Source organism: Cyanistes caeruleus, chromosome 17 (assembly GCF_971803275.1).
Source record: "Cyanistes caeruleus chromosome 17, bCyaCae1.hap1.1, whole genome shotgun sequence".
Lineage (NCBI taxonomy): Eukaryota > Metazoa > Chordata > Aves > Passeriformes > Paridae > Cyanistes > Cyanistes caeruleus.
The window spans coordinates 9,943,604-9,964,096 of NC_141717.1; the positions used below are offsets into that span (position 1 = coordinate 9,943,604).

Consider the following 20,493-nt stretch of genomic DNA (forward strand, 5'->3'; position numbering starts at 1 on the left):
GGTAGCTTTGCAATAGGAAAGGTGTTTATGGCACATATATCTTGGTCTTTATCTTGACTGCTGTTTATGATTTGACAAGTGCTTGAAACTCTGAAAAAGAAGAAAAAAGAATAATGAAGTGTGACCTCTGTAATCACACAGTCATAAACTTATAATTTTTTGAGTTAAAGTGGGAAACTAATGCTACTTCCTCTAATAATCATTCCTTAAAGGCAGCACATTTTGTATTCATAACAATAGATACTTAAGGCAAAGGGAGTGTTGCATTTAAGTGTCATATTGTATCACAGTTCATTAGCAAAAAGCAGTGAAATTATAGACTGAATTTATATTCCAGTCCTGAAAAAATCTCCACAGATGAGAAAAGAGACTGACCACTTTAGCCAGGGGCAGAATTGGGACCAGTTCCTATGTTAGATCCTCTCTATAACACAGCAAATCTGAGCATCTCAGCATCAGATCCATAACATCCAGTACATGGAGCAGGGCAGCTGCCTAGAGCTACCTTTAGGGAGTCTCCAAGGCAGGTATTATCATTTTAATAAGAGCAGTCTTACCATCCACTCCAATTTTACCATCTCCATCACTGTCCCCTGCTGCCAGGAACGCCTTGGTCTCAGCATCAGTCAAAGCTCTGGCACTGGCTGAGAAGTTCTTCAGGAAAAGTCTGGTAAAGGTGAGAGAGCAAATGAGCGAGACCCTGTTCAGGGTTTGGATTAGTAATAGCTGTAAAATTTCAAGCATGATTCAGTTCTTGAGAACTATTTCAATGGCAAAACTTCCTCTAACTTCATTAAGAGTGAGGGTAAGGAAGTAAGAGGATGATTACTTCAGAGCCTATAAAAATCCCTGATGACATCTTGGTTTCCATTGGATTAAAAAGGCAGAATTAACACTGACTGTACAGGCAGGACTCATCTTCCCTCCCTTGTTATCTTCCTTCTTTCTCATAAGATGCAAAGTCTCAGCAGCAATAATTTCTCTAACCTTACTTCTCTAATCTTAACTTCAAAGTCAGATGACTATGATCTGGAAGGTAGAATTCATGTGACATGAAGAAAGATGAGAGAAAAATGGCCCTTTGAATTCAGTCTGGTAAAAAAATCTTAATAAAAAGCAGCTATAGCAGAACTGCTATTTTTATCTTCACAGTCTGTCAGTTATTGCTACATGAAACAAGTATTTCCAGTGCTGTCAGAGAGTTTCCCCATTGTAATCCAGCCTTGCCTTTGTTATTTGACTTGCAGCTCCTCCAGCACCAGCACTCACACACAGGTACACAAACACAAGATTGTCTCCCATCCAAAGGGACAGGAGGAAATGGAATATTTCTGATCTTATCATGCATTTTTACATGATAAAACACAACCCTGCTGGTAACTTTTTTATTTACTTACTTCAGTTCCTCTTCCTCAATAAAGCCACTCCTGTCCTGGTCAAGAATTCCAAAGACTTTGGCAACTTGGTCTTTGGACTTGGAGTTGAGACCCACTTTGACAAAAAAGGTTTTGTAATCAAATGAATCAGCAGCTGAAATAAGCAGATGGAAACAAGGAAAGATGAAGAAAAGTAGTCAGAAATGTGGAACAGTCAGAAATCTGGATCTATAGAACCTGATGATAAATATTGTGCTTGTATTGAAATCAGAAGTAGTTTTATTCTCTGAAAAAAACAGGATTTCTGATGTAGGACTCAGTTTTTGGATTTTTTCATAATTAAAATTGCTGCAATGCACAAATGATGATGGGTACCTGGAGCTTGGTTGGCCAAGATTAAAACTTGCATCTGTTCCATTACCTTGTATTCTTTTTCTGTTTTTAGTAAGAGAGCGTTTTCTGTTTCCATTGGAATTGAGCCTTTGGGGTAGCAAGGACAAAGGAAGTTGATAGATAAATTGCAAAGCCAAATTTAAAACATAAATATTACCTTGACAGCTCTGTAGACCAGCAGCAATTTCAGCTTCTGTCAGGATACTGGAAAGAGCCATGTCGATAGTACTGCAAATGAAAAATACTGTTGGGTGGGGTTGCCACTGCTCTTGCTCTCTCAGCTGTGGAGGTGCCCCGAGGTGAGCCCAGGTCCCAAGGCAGAGCAGGCGAGCTCACTGCAGGAGCCAACTGCTCCATCCTTCAGTTCAGATACACTTTGTGCATCTGAGTCACTGGTATTTCCAGTTAAGTCTTCAGATGTACAAGCTGAGGACAAAGCCAAAGGTATTTATAGAACTGCCCAGCATTTGGGCATCTTTGGTTATTTCCATGCATTTTTTGTCTGAGTTATTGTGATGTCTTCTAAAGTTCCAGAGGGAAGATTGAACTCACCTGGCCACTTAGTTTTCCCCAAGCCAAGAACAGAAAATATTGTCAGATAAAAGATCCGTAGAGTCCTCTTGACTTAACTCTTTTCAAAATGAAATAGAGAAGGACTTATATAGACCTTAGTTAAGTCCTCTTGACCTTTTACAGAAGTCCTAGAGCCACGTGATGGCTCAGATACCCCAGGGGATAAGTTACTGTGGCTGACAAGACCTGCTAGCTAATCAGATTGATATTTATATCCCAAAGGAATGTGCATGGTATTTTGGACAATATGTAGGGTTTAGTGCCATACAAAGCAAATCCTCTCAGTTTGCACCTATTTTAGTGAAATTTTTTTGTGTGTGTGTATAAATTAAAAAATACATGTATTTTTAATTGCTTTATGGTAACAAGAAATGGACATCTTCATAGTTGACTTTATCTTTTAAGGGCCCAATTCAGGTATGAATTACCCATGAAACACTACTCCTGCAGTTACCCTAGTAGTCTTCAAAACATACTAATACTGATACATTTGTAATAGATATATCTGATATACAAGTACAAGCTCAAAGACAAAACTTCAGCCCAAATTACTTTTAATAAGTTGTTATATAAGCTTTGGTTAGCTATAAAAGTCTAGACAGCATTAACTCAGCAGTAATTAATTGCAGGGTGCACATTTTAAAATGTGTCCATTTGCAGAATGAAGGTTGTCAGCTGCTCAGCAGGACACAGGAGAGTGGATCAGTTGTGGCCAGGAGGGAAACAGAGCAGTGAAATCAGTGATATTTGGTTCTTCCTTGCTGTGCTGAAAAAATAAACTTCTGTAAGGTCTTAAACAGCAGCTAAGCTCAAACTGCAGCTTTTCTCTTACTGGATATTAATAGGAACCCCCAGTCAGTTATCTCATGAAATTTATTGGAACTTAATGGCCTTGAGAATAGTTGAAATTGGCCAGTGGTGTAAAAAAACATTGGGAGAACATTTCACACTGGCACATAAACAAACATGGCTGGACTATTGCTTAGATTTAAATAACATTTGAGTGACGAGAACATTTAAAATAAAGCCTATCCTCTAATCACTATAGCATGAGGCTGCTGTCTTTCAAAAATTATGTACATGAAAATACAGAGAAAACCTCATCTATCTCAGTTCCCCTTGATTTCTTCCAGAGAAGAATTTTTAAAATAACCACTGACTATGTTATTCTAAAGCCATGCTGTGTGGTAAATTGAAAATCGTGAAAACTAACTTTTCTGGATGATATAAGATCAACTGAACAAGTCACTTCTAAAGGCATTTTATCCCAAACAGGTGGAAATCTAAATTAAATTATTCAGCTTTGCCGCTGGGAATCTAACTGTGCCTTTGGCTCAGGTACCTAGGAAATAATTAAGAATATGGCCTGGGATCAGAGACAATCTGCTAATTGTATGGAAATTATTGAGCATTCAAGAGGTAATCATTGCGGGGAGCCCACACTGAGATTACGAAGCATTTATAGCGAAGAGTTTTGGAGTTTATTTCTGTGGCAAACCACCACTTGCCCGAAGGTGGCACCAAAGACAGGCAAGTCCAGCCGTGACAGGGCTGCAAGACTGGGAAAATCGAGGACCAGGATGAGAACAAGATAACAGGAGGGTGTTCATCAGAGGAGGAGAGAGGAAGGAACAGCTATTTAAAAGAAAAAAAGTGTAGCCTAGCAAATCACTTGAAAGAACAGGAATATAAACAGAGAAAAATCTGAGATAATTCCTGAGGACTTTCCTTTCATGATAATTTAGAATAACAGGCTACTCACTCTAACCTAACTGGGGTTTACTGTGTTTATTTTTATGTTGGCTAAATTTTACAGTCCATTATGGAGATCGTTGCAAATATAAAATCAATTTGTTCTGGAAGCCTTGGAGTTAAAGCAGGAAGTCAGTGTCTAGAAAATAGAGCAGATCGATATGTCATTGTGGTAGAACTGGTGTGATTCTCTTTGAGTCGAACTATTTGCATATTCTGCTTGGACAGAAGTTCCCCTTTGAATTTAGGGTCAATAAAAGGAAAAGCAGGGAAAGGCATTGTATAAGGGTACCTTCTTTTTTCTATTGTAACTGGACTGGTGATCTATTTTTCTCTTCTGAATCTTGATATACAAAACTGATTTTCTTGTTTTCATGAGTGTAGGACATGCTGACAAACAAATCAAAAGTTCTGGAGCTGCCATATTTCAGCTGCTGAAATGCTCTATAGGTCTTCGGTGCAGAAAGTGTACCAGAAAGTCCAGACCAATATAATGGTATCTTTCTGTGCTTACAGTCTGTAGTGGTTTAGATTCACCAATTTGAGTTTCCCAGCCACTTCTCTCTTTCAGCAATGTCCAGGGCCAATTGAACAGGTTTGAGTTCAGCAAGTTCAATCAAAACTAATGTGGGAATTAGGTTTTGTAAAATGTGAACACTTTAGTTCATACTCCACAGTATCCTCTTATTAAAATGTTTTAAAATACTTGAAAAATTGAGCATAAAAATGCTGGGTATGTGTCTGTTCAGGGATTTAATCAAGATGTATCTATTTCAGTTACCCATTCCAGGAACTTAATCCTGCCTTGGCCCCCTCTGCCCACACTGTTTGTGTGAAGAGCTCCAGGCGCCTCTGATGATGCTGCATCAAAGATTTTCCACATGGGCTGGCTGCTAACTCAAAGAAGAAACTGTACCAGTCTATGTGTGCAATGAATGTTCTGACATCCCCTTGCCCTTTATGTGCTCTCTACTTGTTAGAAGATGTTGGAGATTTCAAACAGTTGGAGAGCTGAAATTGAATCTCAAGTTTACAAATGGCTTTTGGATTGGGATTTCCAAAGCAACATGAAGTTAAGGGGCAGCCAGCTTTGACTAAATACCAGGAGGTTTTATCTCATGCATGGTTCTGCTCCTCTTTCAGGGCAACCTAAAATTTTGGTTTAAGAGAGACGGTGAATTCAGTGACTAGAGCACGGGGGTGGGTTTGGGATCATGAACCTGGCCCTCTGTATCCTTTTTCTAGATGCTTGTGTAGGACAATGGATTTCTTTGTGTTTTGTTCCTGCTTAAAGGGATCATAGTACATCTTTATGTCATAAGAATATAGGGAGCATTAGAGATTAAACTGCTCACACAGGGTGATCAAGGGACTGAGGTGCCTGAGAACTCACAGTCTTTGGGCCTAATGGAACTCAGATCTACCACTCACAATTTGGGTTGCTCTTTAATTGTCTTAAGTGAAGGTAAAACACACAAACTGCATCTCCTTTATGCTGGGAATTATGAAGCAGTCTTATACTGAGTATTATTATAGTGAATAGGATTGTCTTACTCTAAACCTGAGAGCAGGTGATCAGTGTGAAAATACCAGGGGTTGTTAGATTCTTTCTGATTTGATGTAGCATAAACAATTTCTAACAGAATGTTCTCAGCAGTGTTTTATTTGTTTAATTCATTCATAACAGCTTGATGCAGAGGATTTAATCCTTATTTATCAGATGCCCAGGGAGGTTACAGAACCTCTATCCTAAAGATACTCAAACTCATCTTAGAGCAATGTGGCCTTCTGTAGGAGTGATTGAACCAGAGACCTCCAGAGAACCTTTCCATCGGGAATTACTGTCTGCTTCTGTACCTTAATTATGGTAACATTGTGATACCAGCCATGTGTCTCTTTGATGCTTCAGTTGGTATTCATATAGACATCCTGCAACTGGAGTTTTTCTTTAGCATGATGGCATTGTCAAGTTCAGAGAACACTCCATGATACTCCCTAAAAAATTGAAAGCTGCCATTGACTTAAGTTAATTAAAATGAACCTTGCCAGAAAACATCACATTTTTTGAATTTGTTTCTTTTAGTTGAAAAACACTATTTTCTAGTTTGGTTAAAATGTGGATCTAAAATGTGGGTTGTAATGCCAACAGAAACCTTAATAGAGAGTAGGTGGTGTTTTTTTCTGAAACCTATGAGCTTTTGCTTTTTTAATTGGGGACTTCTTGGAGTTTTATTATAATTCCTTCGAATGACATGGCTGAATGATTTTAATAAGATTTAAAACACATTTTCTTGCCACTATTTAAGAAGAACAGATTTTCTTATAAGCATAAGTAAAGTTCCTGCACATACAAGGATTTCCTGATTCTTGGGAGTGCTTCATCCCCCTGTGGCAGCATAAGGCAGTAATGTGCAGTTGTTCAGCATCTCTGAAATGCAGAATGGGCCACCATGCAGTCTTGCATTTCTTGCATTCCACATGAGACTCTCAGAGGTGCAAGGAATGTGGTGTCAGGTCTGTCACTTCTGGTACTGTATGTGCCATCTGCTCATGAGCCAGTGATCAGCAGTGTGAACAGCTAACGCATATATCACATCTGGATATTGCTGCAGATCCAGGTTGCCCCTGGATCTGTTTTTTTTCTTCAGCAGGGAAATAATTAAGGTAAAAGAAACCAACAGAATCTCATCATTATGCAAAATATTTCAGTGCTGCAATTAACAGCAGCTATAATTTAAAACCAGATTTAACATCAAAGGCAGTTGGAATAGAATTAGGATTTATAATCATTATAATTCTGCCAAGGCTTCAGTGAGTCTGATTGCTAGAATTCCTCTTTTGCATTAGCCATTTTAAACCTGTCGACCGGCTCTCTTACGTGCCTGGGAATGAGGGAACTGTGCTTGCCTCACATAATCATCTCACAATTCATGGAAATGCCAACACTGGATGCTACATAAAAGTTCCAGAAGGCTTTGTTTCTGCTCTTCTTCAAAACAGCTGCCAAATCATAATTATTATTCAGTTTCAGTGAAGAGTATTAAAATGACAGTCCGCTGGTGAGTTGGAGCCACACAGCATGGGACATGGGGAAGGAAACAGCTAAACTGGGGTGGGGAAATTCCTGACATGCTCAGCCAGGGATGCACAACATCTCCCAGCCTGCTGACATCTGCATTTAGCCATGAATTGTCCATTAATGAAGACAATGCTATAACAAATTCAAAATCCTGTGAGACATTTACCAAAGAAAGACTAGTTCTTAGTTTTCAGACTGAGGAAAACGCCTGGTATTATGGAACATATAGATAATAATTCATGTAAAAAGTGAAATAATTGCATAATGGCCATTATTTAATGATGTAAGAGCTATAGGGAAATCAAGCAGCAAGATTGGCTGTAGTTTCATCTGTAGAAAACACAGAAATTCACAGATGTGGCAAATATTATTGTTTTGTACATGTTAAGAGACAATAAGCAACAGGCTCATGATTCATGGAAAAACCACCAGGCCTGTGGCCCAGGTTGTCAGCGGACCATGACTTGTGACAGTGTCAGAGTAGGATTAGACCCTTCTCCTCTATCTCACAGCTGCCTTAGATTTCATGAAATATAAATCTTCTTAAGGGAGAGTCACATTTTAGGCCATAAACACTTTCTGATGATACGATTACGCTGTAACCTACTATATTTTGTAAAATTACCCACAAACTTATTCTGTGCTTTGAACTACGTGTGAACTTCTCTTAAATGTCTTAATTTTTTCTCATATTCACAGGGTTGGGACTTAATAAGAATTATTTTCAGCTATCTTTTCAGCATTGCTTTTTCTCAAGTATCAGAGAATTAATCAGAAATAAACCTCAATTAAATCTGTATGATTAAGCCTGAGAAGATATCACATGGTTTAAGGTCATCAGAACTGTGTCTGGCGAGTCAGTATGCTCAAATATGAGGATGGAGAACCTAAACAAAGTTTTTAAAAGCAGCTTTTTCCCCAAAGGGTCTTTCTGTTTAGTTAATTTTTTTAATTGTTTTCTCCCCTCTCTCAGCCACAATTTTAACATTATCAGTGGTGGAATATTGCAAAGTGCCTTCTTTACAATGGAAATGTAACAATGCCATGTGACCAAAAGATTGCAAGATTTCTCAGCAATCAGGTGTGTGAACTTCATGTGTGGGGAACAGTTAATGCCTGAAACAATATAAAAATGTACAAACACATGCTGAGTGCGAAGTGCTTGCTGGACGAGGTAATTGGCAGAGTCAGTCCAAGGTTGCCTTTGGTCTAGTGCTGTTTATGCCTTCACTAGAGACTGGAATTCTGTCAAGGAAGAAAGTGAGAAAAGCAGGGATTAAAATTTGTTGAAAGTAGTTTTTTTGACATCTTTAAAAAGATATATAAAAATGACTAAAACTCCTAGGCATGGAGGGCTCCCAAAGTTATTATAACACTGCACAAGCTACTGCTAAACTGAGATTCTGGGGGCGTAACAGATTTTTCACTCCTTAAAAAGAGTAAGTGCAGAGAGGAGGAGTATGTCTGTAAATTTGTATTCGTGGGAAATCCTGGCTTAAAGGTAAACTATATTTACCCCATTACAAACTGATAATAGCCAAGGAAAAAGAGCCTGTAGCTCTCAGTGAGAGGAGTTTTTTTGAGTTTTATTATTCCAAATAAAAAATATCCAGAGTGAAGTAATTCCAGAGTGGGAGATTCAGTGGTTAAGGACCAAGATCTGCATAATATAAGGCCCTATCTGAGGCTCATAAACAGAAGCTGCAAAAGCTGCTGCTAAAGCAAATTCCTCCAACAGTATATCTCTCTCTCCCAAATCTGGCTAAGATTAGCACGTGTGTCTGTTGGAGTTATTGCCACCTGTCCTAGTTCAGCTGAGACAGCCCTGTTTTCAGTGACTTCATCTCTAATACATGATGCATAATGTCCTATTTTTCTGTGCTGCAGCTTCTAAAAGAAATATCCTGGCTAGTTCACATCATCCCTGTGAGGTTTTCTTCAGGAATTTGATTGAGTTTCTCAAAGGATTGCCCAGTGAAATGTGCACTTACCAGATAATTTCCCAGAACAAAATCCTGTGCTGCACTGCTGCAGTTGCAGCCTTGAGAAACAATACCAGTCATATTTTACATTAGTGAATTAAGCACCCAGTAATAGTGGCCAATGTTTGATAGTGGAAGATGAAGAAATAAGTTTCTTTAGGTAGAGATGTGTTTAAAAATGGAAGTGTTCTATGGCCAGAAGTGCATAGCATCCACTGCTGAAATGGAAATTCAGAGAAATTCAGGTGTTCTGAATGTTTTAAAAATCTGGCACATTGAGTCTATGGATTAGACATACAGCAGGATTAACCCCAAAGCTGTTATCATTGATTGGAAGATAAGACTCTACACTGGGCCTAAATATTGTGTTGCTGTAACAGAGACAAAATGTGAATAAAGCTATGAAAATAAAGGAGTATCTGCTCATATAAAAATTGTGGCAGAAAGTATCAGGCCAAAGTATTCATGTGTATTCTTCATGCCCCAATTTAAATGCAGCCCAAAATGTGTGCATTTTAAACCACAAATTTTATCAATTTTCAGAAGTCTTACCTTCCACTCCAATTTTGCCATCACCGTCAGTATCTCCTGCAGCCAGAAAAGCCTTGGTCTCCACCGAGGTGAGGGCTCTGGCATCTGAAGAGAAATTCTTCAGGAACATCCTGAAATGGAACATGTGCTTGAGTTTTGCTCTCTGAAATATCCCATAAGGTAATGTCTGCTCTTATTATTTGAGGGAATCCACACAGATTCAAGGAAAGACAAGGATTTGTGTTTTATTTTAAAAATAACATCAAGGGTTTCTTCAAGGACACCAAGCAAGTTCAAAGGTTTTTGTTGTTTAAGGAAATAGAGCAGCTGAACAGTACTTACTGCAGCTCATCCTCTTCAATGAAACCACTCTTGTCCCGATCAAGGATTGCAAAAACTTTCCTTATTTGATCAGTACTTTTGCTGGATAAACCAACCATGGAGAAGAAAGACTTGTAGTTGAAGGAATCATCAGCTGGAAGAAACAGAAGTTGTTTAATATTCTCCCTTGAAGTCACTACTACTGTGTGTATTCCTTGTGAATATGTATGTCTTTTCTTAAGCATCAGCCAGCTTCTCTTTCTCTTGTTCCCTGGTGTAGGAAAAGAGCAGATACAGTGGATAATGATTTCACTTTTTAATCACTCTGTGCCTGTGGTCATATTTCCTTTCAGCCAGTTTGAAGTTTTCCGCTACAATGCACATTCTGTTAAATCAGGATTTATGCAATGTGTCATATGCAATTAATAATAAATATTGAGAGGGTGCTACTGTGACTTACAAACAGCTCCTGTAATTATTAATTCATTTTCATGGAGTCCTTTCTTATGTGGATAATTTGATAGAAGAGTAAGTAATTCACAGGCAAAACGGATCTTTGAGTATCTGGAAAATTTGCTTGATCTTACTGAGCAGCTCATAAGAGAAGTGAGACTGATCATTGCTTCACAAATGACACTCTCATTCTGCAAGCTGAGGCTTTTTCTGAAATTTTGAAGGATAAGGCTAACTTTAAATTTAAGTCTTTAACAGGTTTAGACACAGACAGCTTAGTGTTAAGCCAGCCCTAACTGAGACTGTGGCCCTTTAATTGCTGCTCACCACTTGTGAGACCTTTTGAATTTAAGGGGCTATATTGTAATGTAGCTTAGAAAAAGATCTCACAGGGAAGGAATCTAAGGGGAAAATGATAGGCATGTCATCTTAAGACATAAAAATGGTATTCATCTTCTGTCTGCAGAGTACCCATTCCTTACCCTGGCAGCTGGAGAGAGCAGATTCAATATCCTTAGCAGAGAGGATGTCAGTGATGGCCATTGTTGAACTGGAAAATAAATTAAATGTGAGCTACTTAGTCATTAAAATTACTTCTCTCCTACTTTCACGGCTCTATTTGAAGTTGCTGCAGTGACAGTGTGTGATAGGGGAAACATTATTCATCTGATGGCAAGTGGAGCATGCTGTAACAGATGTCTGCAGCAGGTGCTTCCACTGAAAGCTGGGAATGAGGCAGGAATTCTGTACGCGGGAGCGTGGGGCTTCAGGAAGATCTGATGCCTCTGCTGTGCTGGGAGAGCAAATCCAAGGTGTCCAGCACCACATAACTTCATGACTTTATGTGTGGGTTTTCCTAGAGGTGGATTATTACTTGGTAAAACCTGGAGTGTATTTACAGCATGCCTAAGAGATAAGGCTGGTATATCCCCTAGAACTATATCTGGAATAAGTGTAATTGGAAAGTGAAAAATCTAGTACTATTATCAATAGATGTAGTGACCTCCACAAAGAATGATAATATTAGTGTAGAATTAGTAATAGTAATTTTACTCATGTAAATTTGGAGGGAAGTTCCTCCCATTTAGTTGAAACAATAAATGCATCTTGCTGGGCTACTGCATTGCTGAAAGACTATGTTTCATGAGAGCTTTGTAAAAAAGTTTTTGTCAGTATTTTCTGAGGTTCCTTTCTTTTGCATTCCATACAGGTTACAACAAACCATATTTTTGCCCAGATTTTGGCATTTTAGTAGATTGTTTTCTTTAGAACAGAAGTATCATGACTTAGTACTCAGTAGAGTGGAGGAGGTGTTTTCTGACACAGCAGCATTTCATTTGAGAAAAATACTTTGTCCCATTCAGCCACCAACAGCTGCAATAGTTTGCCAGTGCAATGTGTATCACTTTACAAAATGCTATAATGCCTGAATTTCTAATAGATTTTTAGTGCACTGATGCATTTACAGTTTGGTAAACTGCACACACCAGTGCAGACAGGTTACAGTTTAAAACTTGCAACATTACTCTTAATTCGTGTTGGTGAAAGAAGGGGAATAAGGCATAGAAAAATTATTCTTGAAAGCCACAAGAGAGTAGAAATATCTTTTCATTAATCCCTAACTGGTCTTCAGCAACATCATTCTTCCTGTCTAACCACGGACTGAGAAGGAATCAACTGGTGGTACCCATTTGTAGTCTGTGCACTGGTTTGAGATCTAAACACAGGTTAAAATTTCCTCTTAAATATGAAATGGCTGCCTCTGTACCTGTTGGTTTGCAGCAGAAGAAATTTTCAATCATTTTAGTCCCTTTCTGAATATCTCAGAAACGCTTAAGAAAGTGATGGCACACATTCCCACTGATGGCAATGGATCCTTCCTCGGCTCAGGCTGCTGGGTTACTTTTCTTTTACTAGCAATTATTTTGTCTCAGTGGGTTCTTGTGCAAAACACTTCCCCCTCTCAGCATTAGGCAATATAACTTTGAGCTCAGCTGTTCACCTAATTCTCATTGCCGACAGGATTAAAAAGGGGAAGAGTTGAAGGAAAACCTAAAAATTACAGCATTTTTTACAAGGGGCATCATTCCTGTCTTGTTCCATCCTATGATCCAAATGCTGATTCTATTTTATGTTAGCTTGCAAAGATACAACATACTGGAATAGAGGTAAGAATAGACACTTCATTTGCTTTCTGTTTAGGGAGCATTTTGGCTTTGTGTTTCTTTGAAAGCAGAAGATCTGATCAGCTTACCTTTGTGGTCTTCTTGACTGGATAAGGAAGCAGTCAGGTTGGGAGGAAGGTATTTGCTGTGTGTCTCCAGCAGAGCTGAGCTTGCATATATATATACTTTAAGTTGTATACCATATACAGATTTTAGATTTCAGCGTCACGAAGGGGGAATGGTGTCAAATGAACTTGCCTAACTAATCATCTTGCACTATTTTTATCTCGAGAGAATACATATGATATTTGCAAACGAAACAAGATAAGTGGCCAGATAGGCAAAAAGAACAGTCATGTCAAATTTCCTCTGATTTAAGCAGAAAACACCAGCTTCTCCATGTGATGCATGGCAAGACAAAAACCCCCACTATGTGATATGCTTGATCTGAGGAGTCAGATGCAATGAAGCACAATAACTTCTGAAGAGGTGTCTTTAATGACTGTTTAAACGTGATAACTTGTTATCTTATCTGTAGACTCTCTGTGTGATAGAATTTCATCATTGTTGCACTAAACAAAAAGAAAAAATAAAAAGTATTCTTTTCAGGTATTGTTTGCATAGCAAACCAATCTAGGGAAATAATAGCCATGTTGTCTCCAGAACGTCTGATCTGTTGTTGTTTGGAAAAAAAATACCACGCAGTGAATTTTTTGCTATAGAAGGTAAAATAATATTATGTCAATCCATCAGAACAGTTGGCTGGGGGAGGGTATTTCATCTGCTCTGTTTCCAGAGAAAATCTTACAATTCTGCAAGATTCTGACAACCTGTTTAGTTGGCTATGTATGAAGCAAAAGGGTTGTGATCTGCCCAGCTGTCTCTGAGACAAAAGTCCCTGAGCCCTACATGAAAGATCTTTGCCTTCAGAATAGAAAGAACAATTTCAATAGCACCATCATTGCTATAACAATATCTGAGGAGTGTCCTTTCGGTTTTCAGCCTGTCTTCAATCTCTCTCAGAGAAGTGATTATTTTCTAGAATTGTTTGTCCAGTGCTGTTTCCCAGTGTTCCTTTGTGCCAGTTATTTTTTTCATGGATGTAATTTGATCATCTCAATTTTCTTTCATGAATGTTGTAGCCTAACTGGGTGAGGAGCCTGTCAGCTTGTATCTCACTTGTGCCTTGAGGATGCAGAACAGTGAAAGACAAGTCATATGGATGACAGCACAAGGTATCATTATGGCCAGGATTAAGGGATGGCAAGGGATGACAGTGCAATTGGCATCACAGCTTGAGGTGGTGGCACAGTAAGAGGTGACAGTGCAGAGACTGTCTTAATGTCAGAGAGAGTATCAAGGCATCTATTTTCTAAAGCATTTCATGCTAAGATGGAGGACAGACCTAACCACCTAACCAGTCACTGAAGCCAGCCACCAATAAATCAGGATGCCAGACAGAAAATTGACGAATGGAGGGTACCTAAAAGACCTTAGTGCATCCAGCACTCACAGCAGCAGAGCAAAAGGCAGCAAAAGACCATTGCAAGAGATTCTGTGGAGGAGTTGCTATTTCATTTGCAGTACATAAACATAAGAAAAATTATTGCTACAAGTTCTTTTTCTTATTAAAAATTCTGCAAGTCTGTCCTCCACAAAACAGTTTCAGACACAGATAATTCTTTTACAGAGAATTGTTGGTTAAGAATGGCTGTGGAAGATTTCAGCTTTCCCTGTTTTCTGAATGGGTTCTTGACCAGCTGACGCTGAAAAATTTCAAGAAGAATTTGATGGAGAGATATTTAATACCGACTCTTGTTGTCGCTGGTGACATGTGGTAGAAGGGGTACAAATACCACTTTCCCCCTTCAAACTCTTCTAAGAAATGACTTTTATTCTAAATGGGAAAAAATTCTTCTCCCTTTTACACACACCACCCTTTTCTCCCCTTCCAAATTGGAAAATTGTCTACATAGTGCCAACAACTGATGTGCGGTACGTAGGGCGTGCAACATAAAAACTGATGGCATGATATGACCTAATGAAGCTAAGTTAAGAGGAAGGCCAAATTCTGCTGAAACTCTTGGACTGCAGGAGTCTGCATGGGAATTTGGTCCCTGGTGTCTATTTCAGAGAATGCATTTGATTTTAGATGCAATGGCTTCTCATTTTGCCCAGAGCTAATTCCACATATGTTAACCCCTCGCCCCCACTCTTCCCTTTAAAAATAGCATTGATTGCTGTTATTTCCCTTTATGCCTGTGGGCTGTTGCCATTAGTTTGAACTTTATGTGAAGCACATAAGGATGCAGTCTTTAGAAGTGTGCTTTGTTTTCTAAGAGGCTTTGACAAGGTAATTCTTTTTGTGCCCCACAATTTTAAGGGTAAAGCATGTAGTCAAATGATTTATGGCTCTGGTCTGTACAGCTGTATTCAGACTCCAGCAAAATTTTGTAGTAGTCACTTTTCTAGTAAGATTGGAGGCACTAGAGATCCATAACATGTGCACTTATGAAATGCAGTGGGATCATGTAGCTATTTACAACCAACCTCAAACAACCATTTTCTTTTCAAGCCCTACATTAGAGATTGCATAAACATCTGCCTGGTCACTTTTGCTTTCTTAAATAAAATACTGTTAGGAACTTTGCAGCTGCCCTTCAACTTGGCAGGGGACAAACTGGGGAAGTATGAAAAAGTAAGGAAAATACATCTCTTTCAGCTTGCCAGGTTACCACTAAAAGCAGTTTTAAACCCTTGAGCTTGAGAATTTCTCTTTGCTCAAGGCTCTTTGCCTTCTGGAGGCATGGAGTTATTTTATTCTTCCCATTTTTAACCTTAATTTTTTTAACATCTGATGCTACCTCCCCAGGTTGAAAAGCTGTATTTTGGTTCATCATAAATTCTGTGATTGTTCTATGATCTGTTCTTGTCATTCTTTGAGTGCCAATGTGAATCATGTGCAATAGAGTAACAAAAGTGCAGCAAAGAGTTGTGTGAGTGCCTGCTTTAATTTAAATAAGTGTGGTTTAGTGCCTCGTACATGCCTGAGATTATTTTCAGATGAATGAGATGAATGCTTCTGGTAGGGGTATCCGTGGTCACAAGTCAGGGAACAGGAGTTACCTGACAAAATGTGTTTAACCTATTGTTAAATGACAAGTGAGTAGTGAGAGTGGAATATTCATTCAGCTTGTAATTTGCTCTGGGAATATGTGAGATGAAGGAAACTGTATAGATGTAATTTAGTGTAATTGTATTAATGCATCATGCTCTAGTCATTTGAGAAATGTAACTCCTGGAGAGATCTAGGAATATTTGTGAGTGGTTTTAGGTTTATATTACCTAACCTACTATCTGTAGACACCTCATAACTAACCCCCAGTAAAATGCTGAATTAAAAATAAAAGCTCTGGAAAGGTTGCTATGGAGGGAGGAGGCTGTATGTGGGAAATACACCAAATAAGATCCGGTTTATTTTTGCAAACTTGAATGAATCACAAAATTTAAGTAATTTATTTTTCACCAGCTATCATTCTAATGTCACGTGGGTTGAACCTCTGAGGTAGATTTTCAGAGATGCTAAAAATTTACAATGCAGCTTTTCAGTTCCTAGTGCCCTGTAAAATGTTAATGTACAAAACTTTTTCAGTCATATTTTTCTTAAATGCTTAAAACATAATTTTTAAGCCAAGTAAATTGTTTACATAAATCAGATAATTTCTGGACCTGCATATCTGAAATGGGAATTTCAATCCTGATTCCAAAATTTGAAAGGAATATGACCCTGATGTAAATTCTATATGATTTCTGAAGCAGCAGCTCAAAACTTTTATTCTCAAATTTAACCTTTCCAGTTCGCTTCCATTTCTGTTTCTTTCAAAAAATGTTCATCCAGTGATGCAGAAGGAAACAGGCTTTTTTTTTCAAGAAAGAAATTCTCATAGACTGATTTCTGAAATTGTAGATTCTTGGGTCCGTTAAATCTGATACAATCATTCATAAACAGACAAGATACTTGAACCTCCACATGACTCTATCCATAAGTCTAAAATTACTTGCAGTAAATGTCAGAAAACCTGTAGAATCAATTTTCTTGCCTTAATTCTGAAGCAAAAATCTTACTGTTTTTGAAAGCATCCAAATAAAAATGGCAATGAGAAGGTATGTGTAGGATTATCATGGTTTTTGAGCAGAAAGTGAAATCAATTCGGCCAAGGCAATCTTCTCTAGCTAAGCTGGAAGCAAAGACACATGCTGAAAACAGAAATTCTATTCAATATTTGATCTATCATATTCTGTTATTGAGCTGTGTTCTTCAAATCTTGTGTGGTAAAATCCCTTGAGGGGATCCTTGTTTCAGGAATTGTAACTTTAGTCTGTGTGTTTACACTGTGTAGCCTGGTGCAGTCCTGCTCTATGACTATGGTTTATAAGCACTATAAATAATCCTCAGTTGCAACAAGCTTTCACATATAGATGTGTTTGAAATGAACTCAGATGTTTTTCAGCCTGTCTGTATGTTCCTGTGTAGTCCTTATCCCACTGTATAAACAGCGGCTCCCACTATAAACAGAAACAGCTCCTTGGGTTCTATAATTGCAGGAGCACAAAGTAAGAACTGGGTCATTATCTGTGCTTATGCTGATCTAGTACTGATAGTGCTGAATAAAGCAGGGCCTCTCTTCTGGCAGAGTTGCTTTCCAAGGAGGTATATAGATACATTCCAAGGATATATGGGTTTCAAAAACCCCAGATGCTGACTCTGAGAGACATTTTCTCTGTGCACAAAGCCTGGACCCAATCTGACTTACAGGTGCCCAGTGAAGTGTGACTTAATTCCCTTCTCCTCCATTTGCTGAGATTGGGAAATGGTCAGGACTTGTCTCAGCTCCTTCCAGCCTGGAGTGCAGGGCTTCTTTCCTATGCAAACTGGAGCGTAATAAGGGGCTGATGTGTGTTTGGATACTGTCCAAACATGGAGTTCACGTCTCCAGGGCACAGCACCCAGACCCAGGAACTCTGAAACATTCTTTTGTCCCTCATTAGACGTTGCCAACAACACTGACAATAATTAGAATGAGAACTATAGAAAAGTAAGCTGAATGAATATGGAAATCGGTACTAGAGACATAACGACATCGGATATGAAAGCATTAAGTCTTCACAAACAAGAATCCATTGAGCATTTGAGAGCTAAGCCTGGTTTAATCAAATGGTGTATCAATGAAATGATTCCACTGTTCAAATATTTGAAGAATCAGTGGGATGAAAAGACAGAAACAGGCATTGTTCTTCCTATACAGTGCTGCATTTGTGCTGTAGCTCCTGAGTGATATCAGTGTCCAGATAGCCCAGTGATTTCAAGCTTTATTGTATAGCATAGGACAACCCAGACAGCAAATGCAAGTTCTTCTTTTCCATTTGCGGACAAACCACATTATATTTACTGTGGATTTTATTAGAAAATTGTTGCAGTCAGGTTTAAAATAAATTATTTCAAAACTGTTGCTCTAGACAAAAAATTAAATTTATTGTATTCAAGTAATAAATTCACTTAACAGTCTTTCCTTGAATTATAATGGCCTCCATCTGAGCTGAATTATAGCAGTGTCTGCACCTTGCTAAAAAGGATACATTTGAAAAAGCATTTTACTAAACAGGAAGCTTAAGGAGCAAAAGTCTAGGTGAATCTCAAGAGCAGAAGGCCTGTCTCCCTTGGAACAGGAATTCCAGCCTGGCTATGCCTGGTTTATTGTTAGAGCAGAAATTGCCCTTGAACCGCAAAGGGATTGAGCTCGAGCTCCTGCTCACACAGGAGGCAGCAAATGGGGAGGTGCTTGATTGACTTTTGATTCTCTGAGACAATTCACAGAGGTACTTTATAATAGAGACAACAGGTAGATGCAAAAAAATGTTGAGATTTTTGCATCAATTTTTGAATTTCAAAATTTTTCAAGGATTTGACTTACTTTATTTGACTTTTGCATTTGGACAGCAACATCTGGATTTGAAAATCCAGATGGTGAGAGCAGACGGGGTCTTGCTGATTCCCAAATTCTCTATATTGGCTTGTCCCTTTCTGAGAAGAGAGAGATGAAAGCAGGTGATAAGGAGAATAAATGCATAAGTACTTTGCTGAATTTGAGAAGAACATTTTGCAAATGTATTCTATGTCCTACCCTATGCTGAGCTGGTCTGTGCAAGCTGTAGTTCTGGGCAAAATTTGTCACATATAATTTTCTCTGGAAAATTAATTACTTCTGTGGTCAATGTGATGTTACTGAAATTTGAGTATTAAATGAAATGTGAAGCTTTTACTAAGAAATGCTCCAAAGCTGTTATCTCAGAATACCATGACAAGGTAATTTCAGAATACCAAATCCCAGCTACTTCCTGAAAGTTGCAGCTATATAAAACCTTTCAACAGTGATGTTGAAAAATGCATTTTAATCAGTGCAGATCTTCCCCATCACCTAACCCTGTAATTGATGGTGCCATCAACAGCAGAGACAGTAATTTAAATTATGAATGCTTCTGGTTATGAATGATGGATTTTTTTGGCGTAGGAATTAAAGAGTATGCATTATTAGAACTAGTAGAAGAATTCAAGTCATGCTTTGGAGAAAAGTACAAAGTTAGGCATGGTTTAACATTCTTGCTAAAATCTGCTAACAAGCAGATTGAATAAATATGTAGGTATTACAAAACAGATAGAGAAGCATACATTGAATAAGGTTTGAAAGTTGTTTGAAGCCTTTTTGAGACTGATGCATAAGGCTACCATTCTTAAATTTAAATCTCTATAGGCAGTTATGTCAGTGCCTTTATAGATGCAAGCAACTGAAATTATCAGCCTGGTCTTTTGTCAATTTGTTCCATTTTGATGGAGGAAGTCCTGGGCAGTGACTCCAGTGGGACTGAGGGACAGTGACTCACTACACAGTGTGACCCACTGCTCTGGGGCATTTGTTGGATATCTTCTATAATCACCTCTATTTGCAGAATACATTTCTATTTTGACCCTGAGTATATGGACAGCTCAGTCGTATTAACAGAAGCAAAACATGGAAACTTTTCTTCTGGTGATATGGCCACCAGGTCATCTTCCAAGAGGATTTCCTTTGAGTGGCTGGAATTGGATTTCACCCAGTTTTAAAACTAGAACTATGAAAAGCACGATCTGATAATCAGGCAGCACTTGTATCTTGGTGTCCTAATTCTGCCAGTTCTTTAGCAATCCCCTAGAGTTTTCCAAGGAAAACTGCATAAACAACAACAAGGCAAAAATAGCAAGGCTGCTCTTAGAGAAACAAACTCAATTAGTAAAATGGAAAATAAAGGTGCGATCTTTAGAGGTTAAAGTGCTGTAACAACCTTCCCACAAAAGGAACATCCATAAACCTCTTGGAGGCTGCAGCCTGTGGGGTATCACCTGTGTAGGGATATTGCCAGAGGGGTGGGATTTCAGAGTACAGACTTGGGAATGAGGCCATGGTGCTTTGGCTCTTGTTATCTCAGGTTCTCCAGCAAGCCCAGTTGAAGCTCATGGCTCAGGAAGGTGGCAGCTGTCCCTGGGCAGCGCGGAGCCAGCGCTACACAGCCCGCTCAGCTGTGCCTCTGGGGAGGAAAACAGCCTGAAATTCAGCTTTCCCAAGACAGCAAAACCTGTTTGGAGACACTGTCTCATGACTGGTCAGAGCTTGGGATTTTTCTGTCTTATTTATAATAATCTGGGTAAGCGCCACTGAAATAGAGCATCCATTTGTCCCCCAGAGGAGATCTGACATCATCCCAGGTGTGAGCAGTGCCTGTGGCCAGTTCCCACATCAGATTTACAACCCTGCCATAAGCAGCAGGAGTAAGGA

General features: G+C 38.8%; 3 protein-coding genes across 6 annotated transcripts in view; 1 reads left to right on the forward strand and 2 right to left on the reverse strand.

Moving 5' to 3' along the window:
- Positions 1-8,403, reverse strand: LOC111936033 (parvalbumin beta-like). Its single transcript, XM_023936755.2, has 5 exons — positions 8,316-8,403; positions 1,927-1,997; positions 1,398-1,530; positions 558-667; positions 1-90 (listed from the first exon to the last, which is right to left on the reverse strand). Exons 2-5 carry the CDS (start codon positions 1,985-1,987, stop codon positions 65-67), a joined length of 330 nt encoding a protein of 109 aa, XP_023792523.1. The 5' UTR covers positions 1,988-1,997; positions 8,316-8,403; the 3' UTR covers positions 1-64.
- LMTK2 (lemur tail kinase 2) overlaps positions 1-20,493 on the forward strand; it is a 107,824-nt gene that overhangs the window by 19,543 nt on the left and 67,788 nt on the right. The gene's annotated exons all lie outside the window — the stretch shown is intronic.
- The window catches only part of LOC111936032 (parvalbumin, thymic), a 27,499-nt gene continuing 12,745 nt past the window's right edge, over positions 5,740-20,493 (reverse strand). The window contains exons 1-5 of one of the 3 annotated variants that reach the window (XM_023936751.2): positions 17,440-17,543; positions 10,943-11,010; positions 10,029-10,161; positions 9,708-9,817; positions 5,740-8,418 (exon numbers count right to left, since the gene is read on the reverse strand). In XM_023936751.2, the coding sequence (XP_023792519.1) occupies positions 8,393-8,418; positions 9,708-9,817; positions 10,029-10,161; positions 10,943-11,010; positions 17,440-17,480 (378 nt within the window). In that variant the 5' untranslated portion in view covers positions 17,481-17,543 and the 3' untranslated portion in view covers positions 5,740-8,392. Of the gene's footprint in view, positions 8,419-9,707; positions 9,818-10,028; positions 10,162-10,942; positions 11,011-12,714; positions 12,765-17,439; positions 17,544-20,493 lie in introns of those variants that run through there. The other 2 variants (XM_023936753.2, XM_023936752.2) reach the window with 2 other exon arrangements.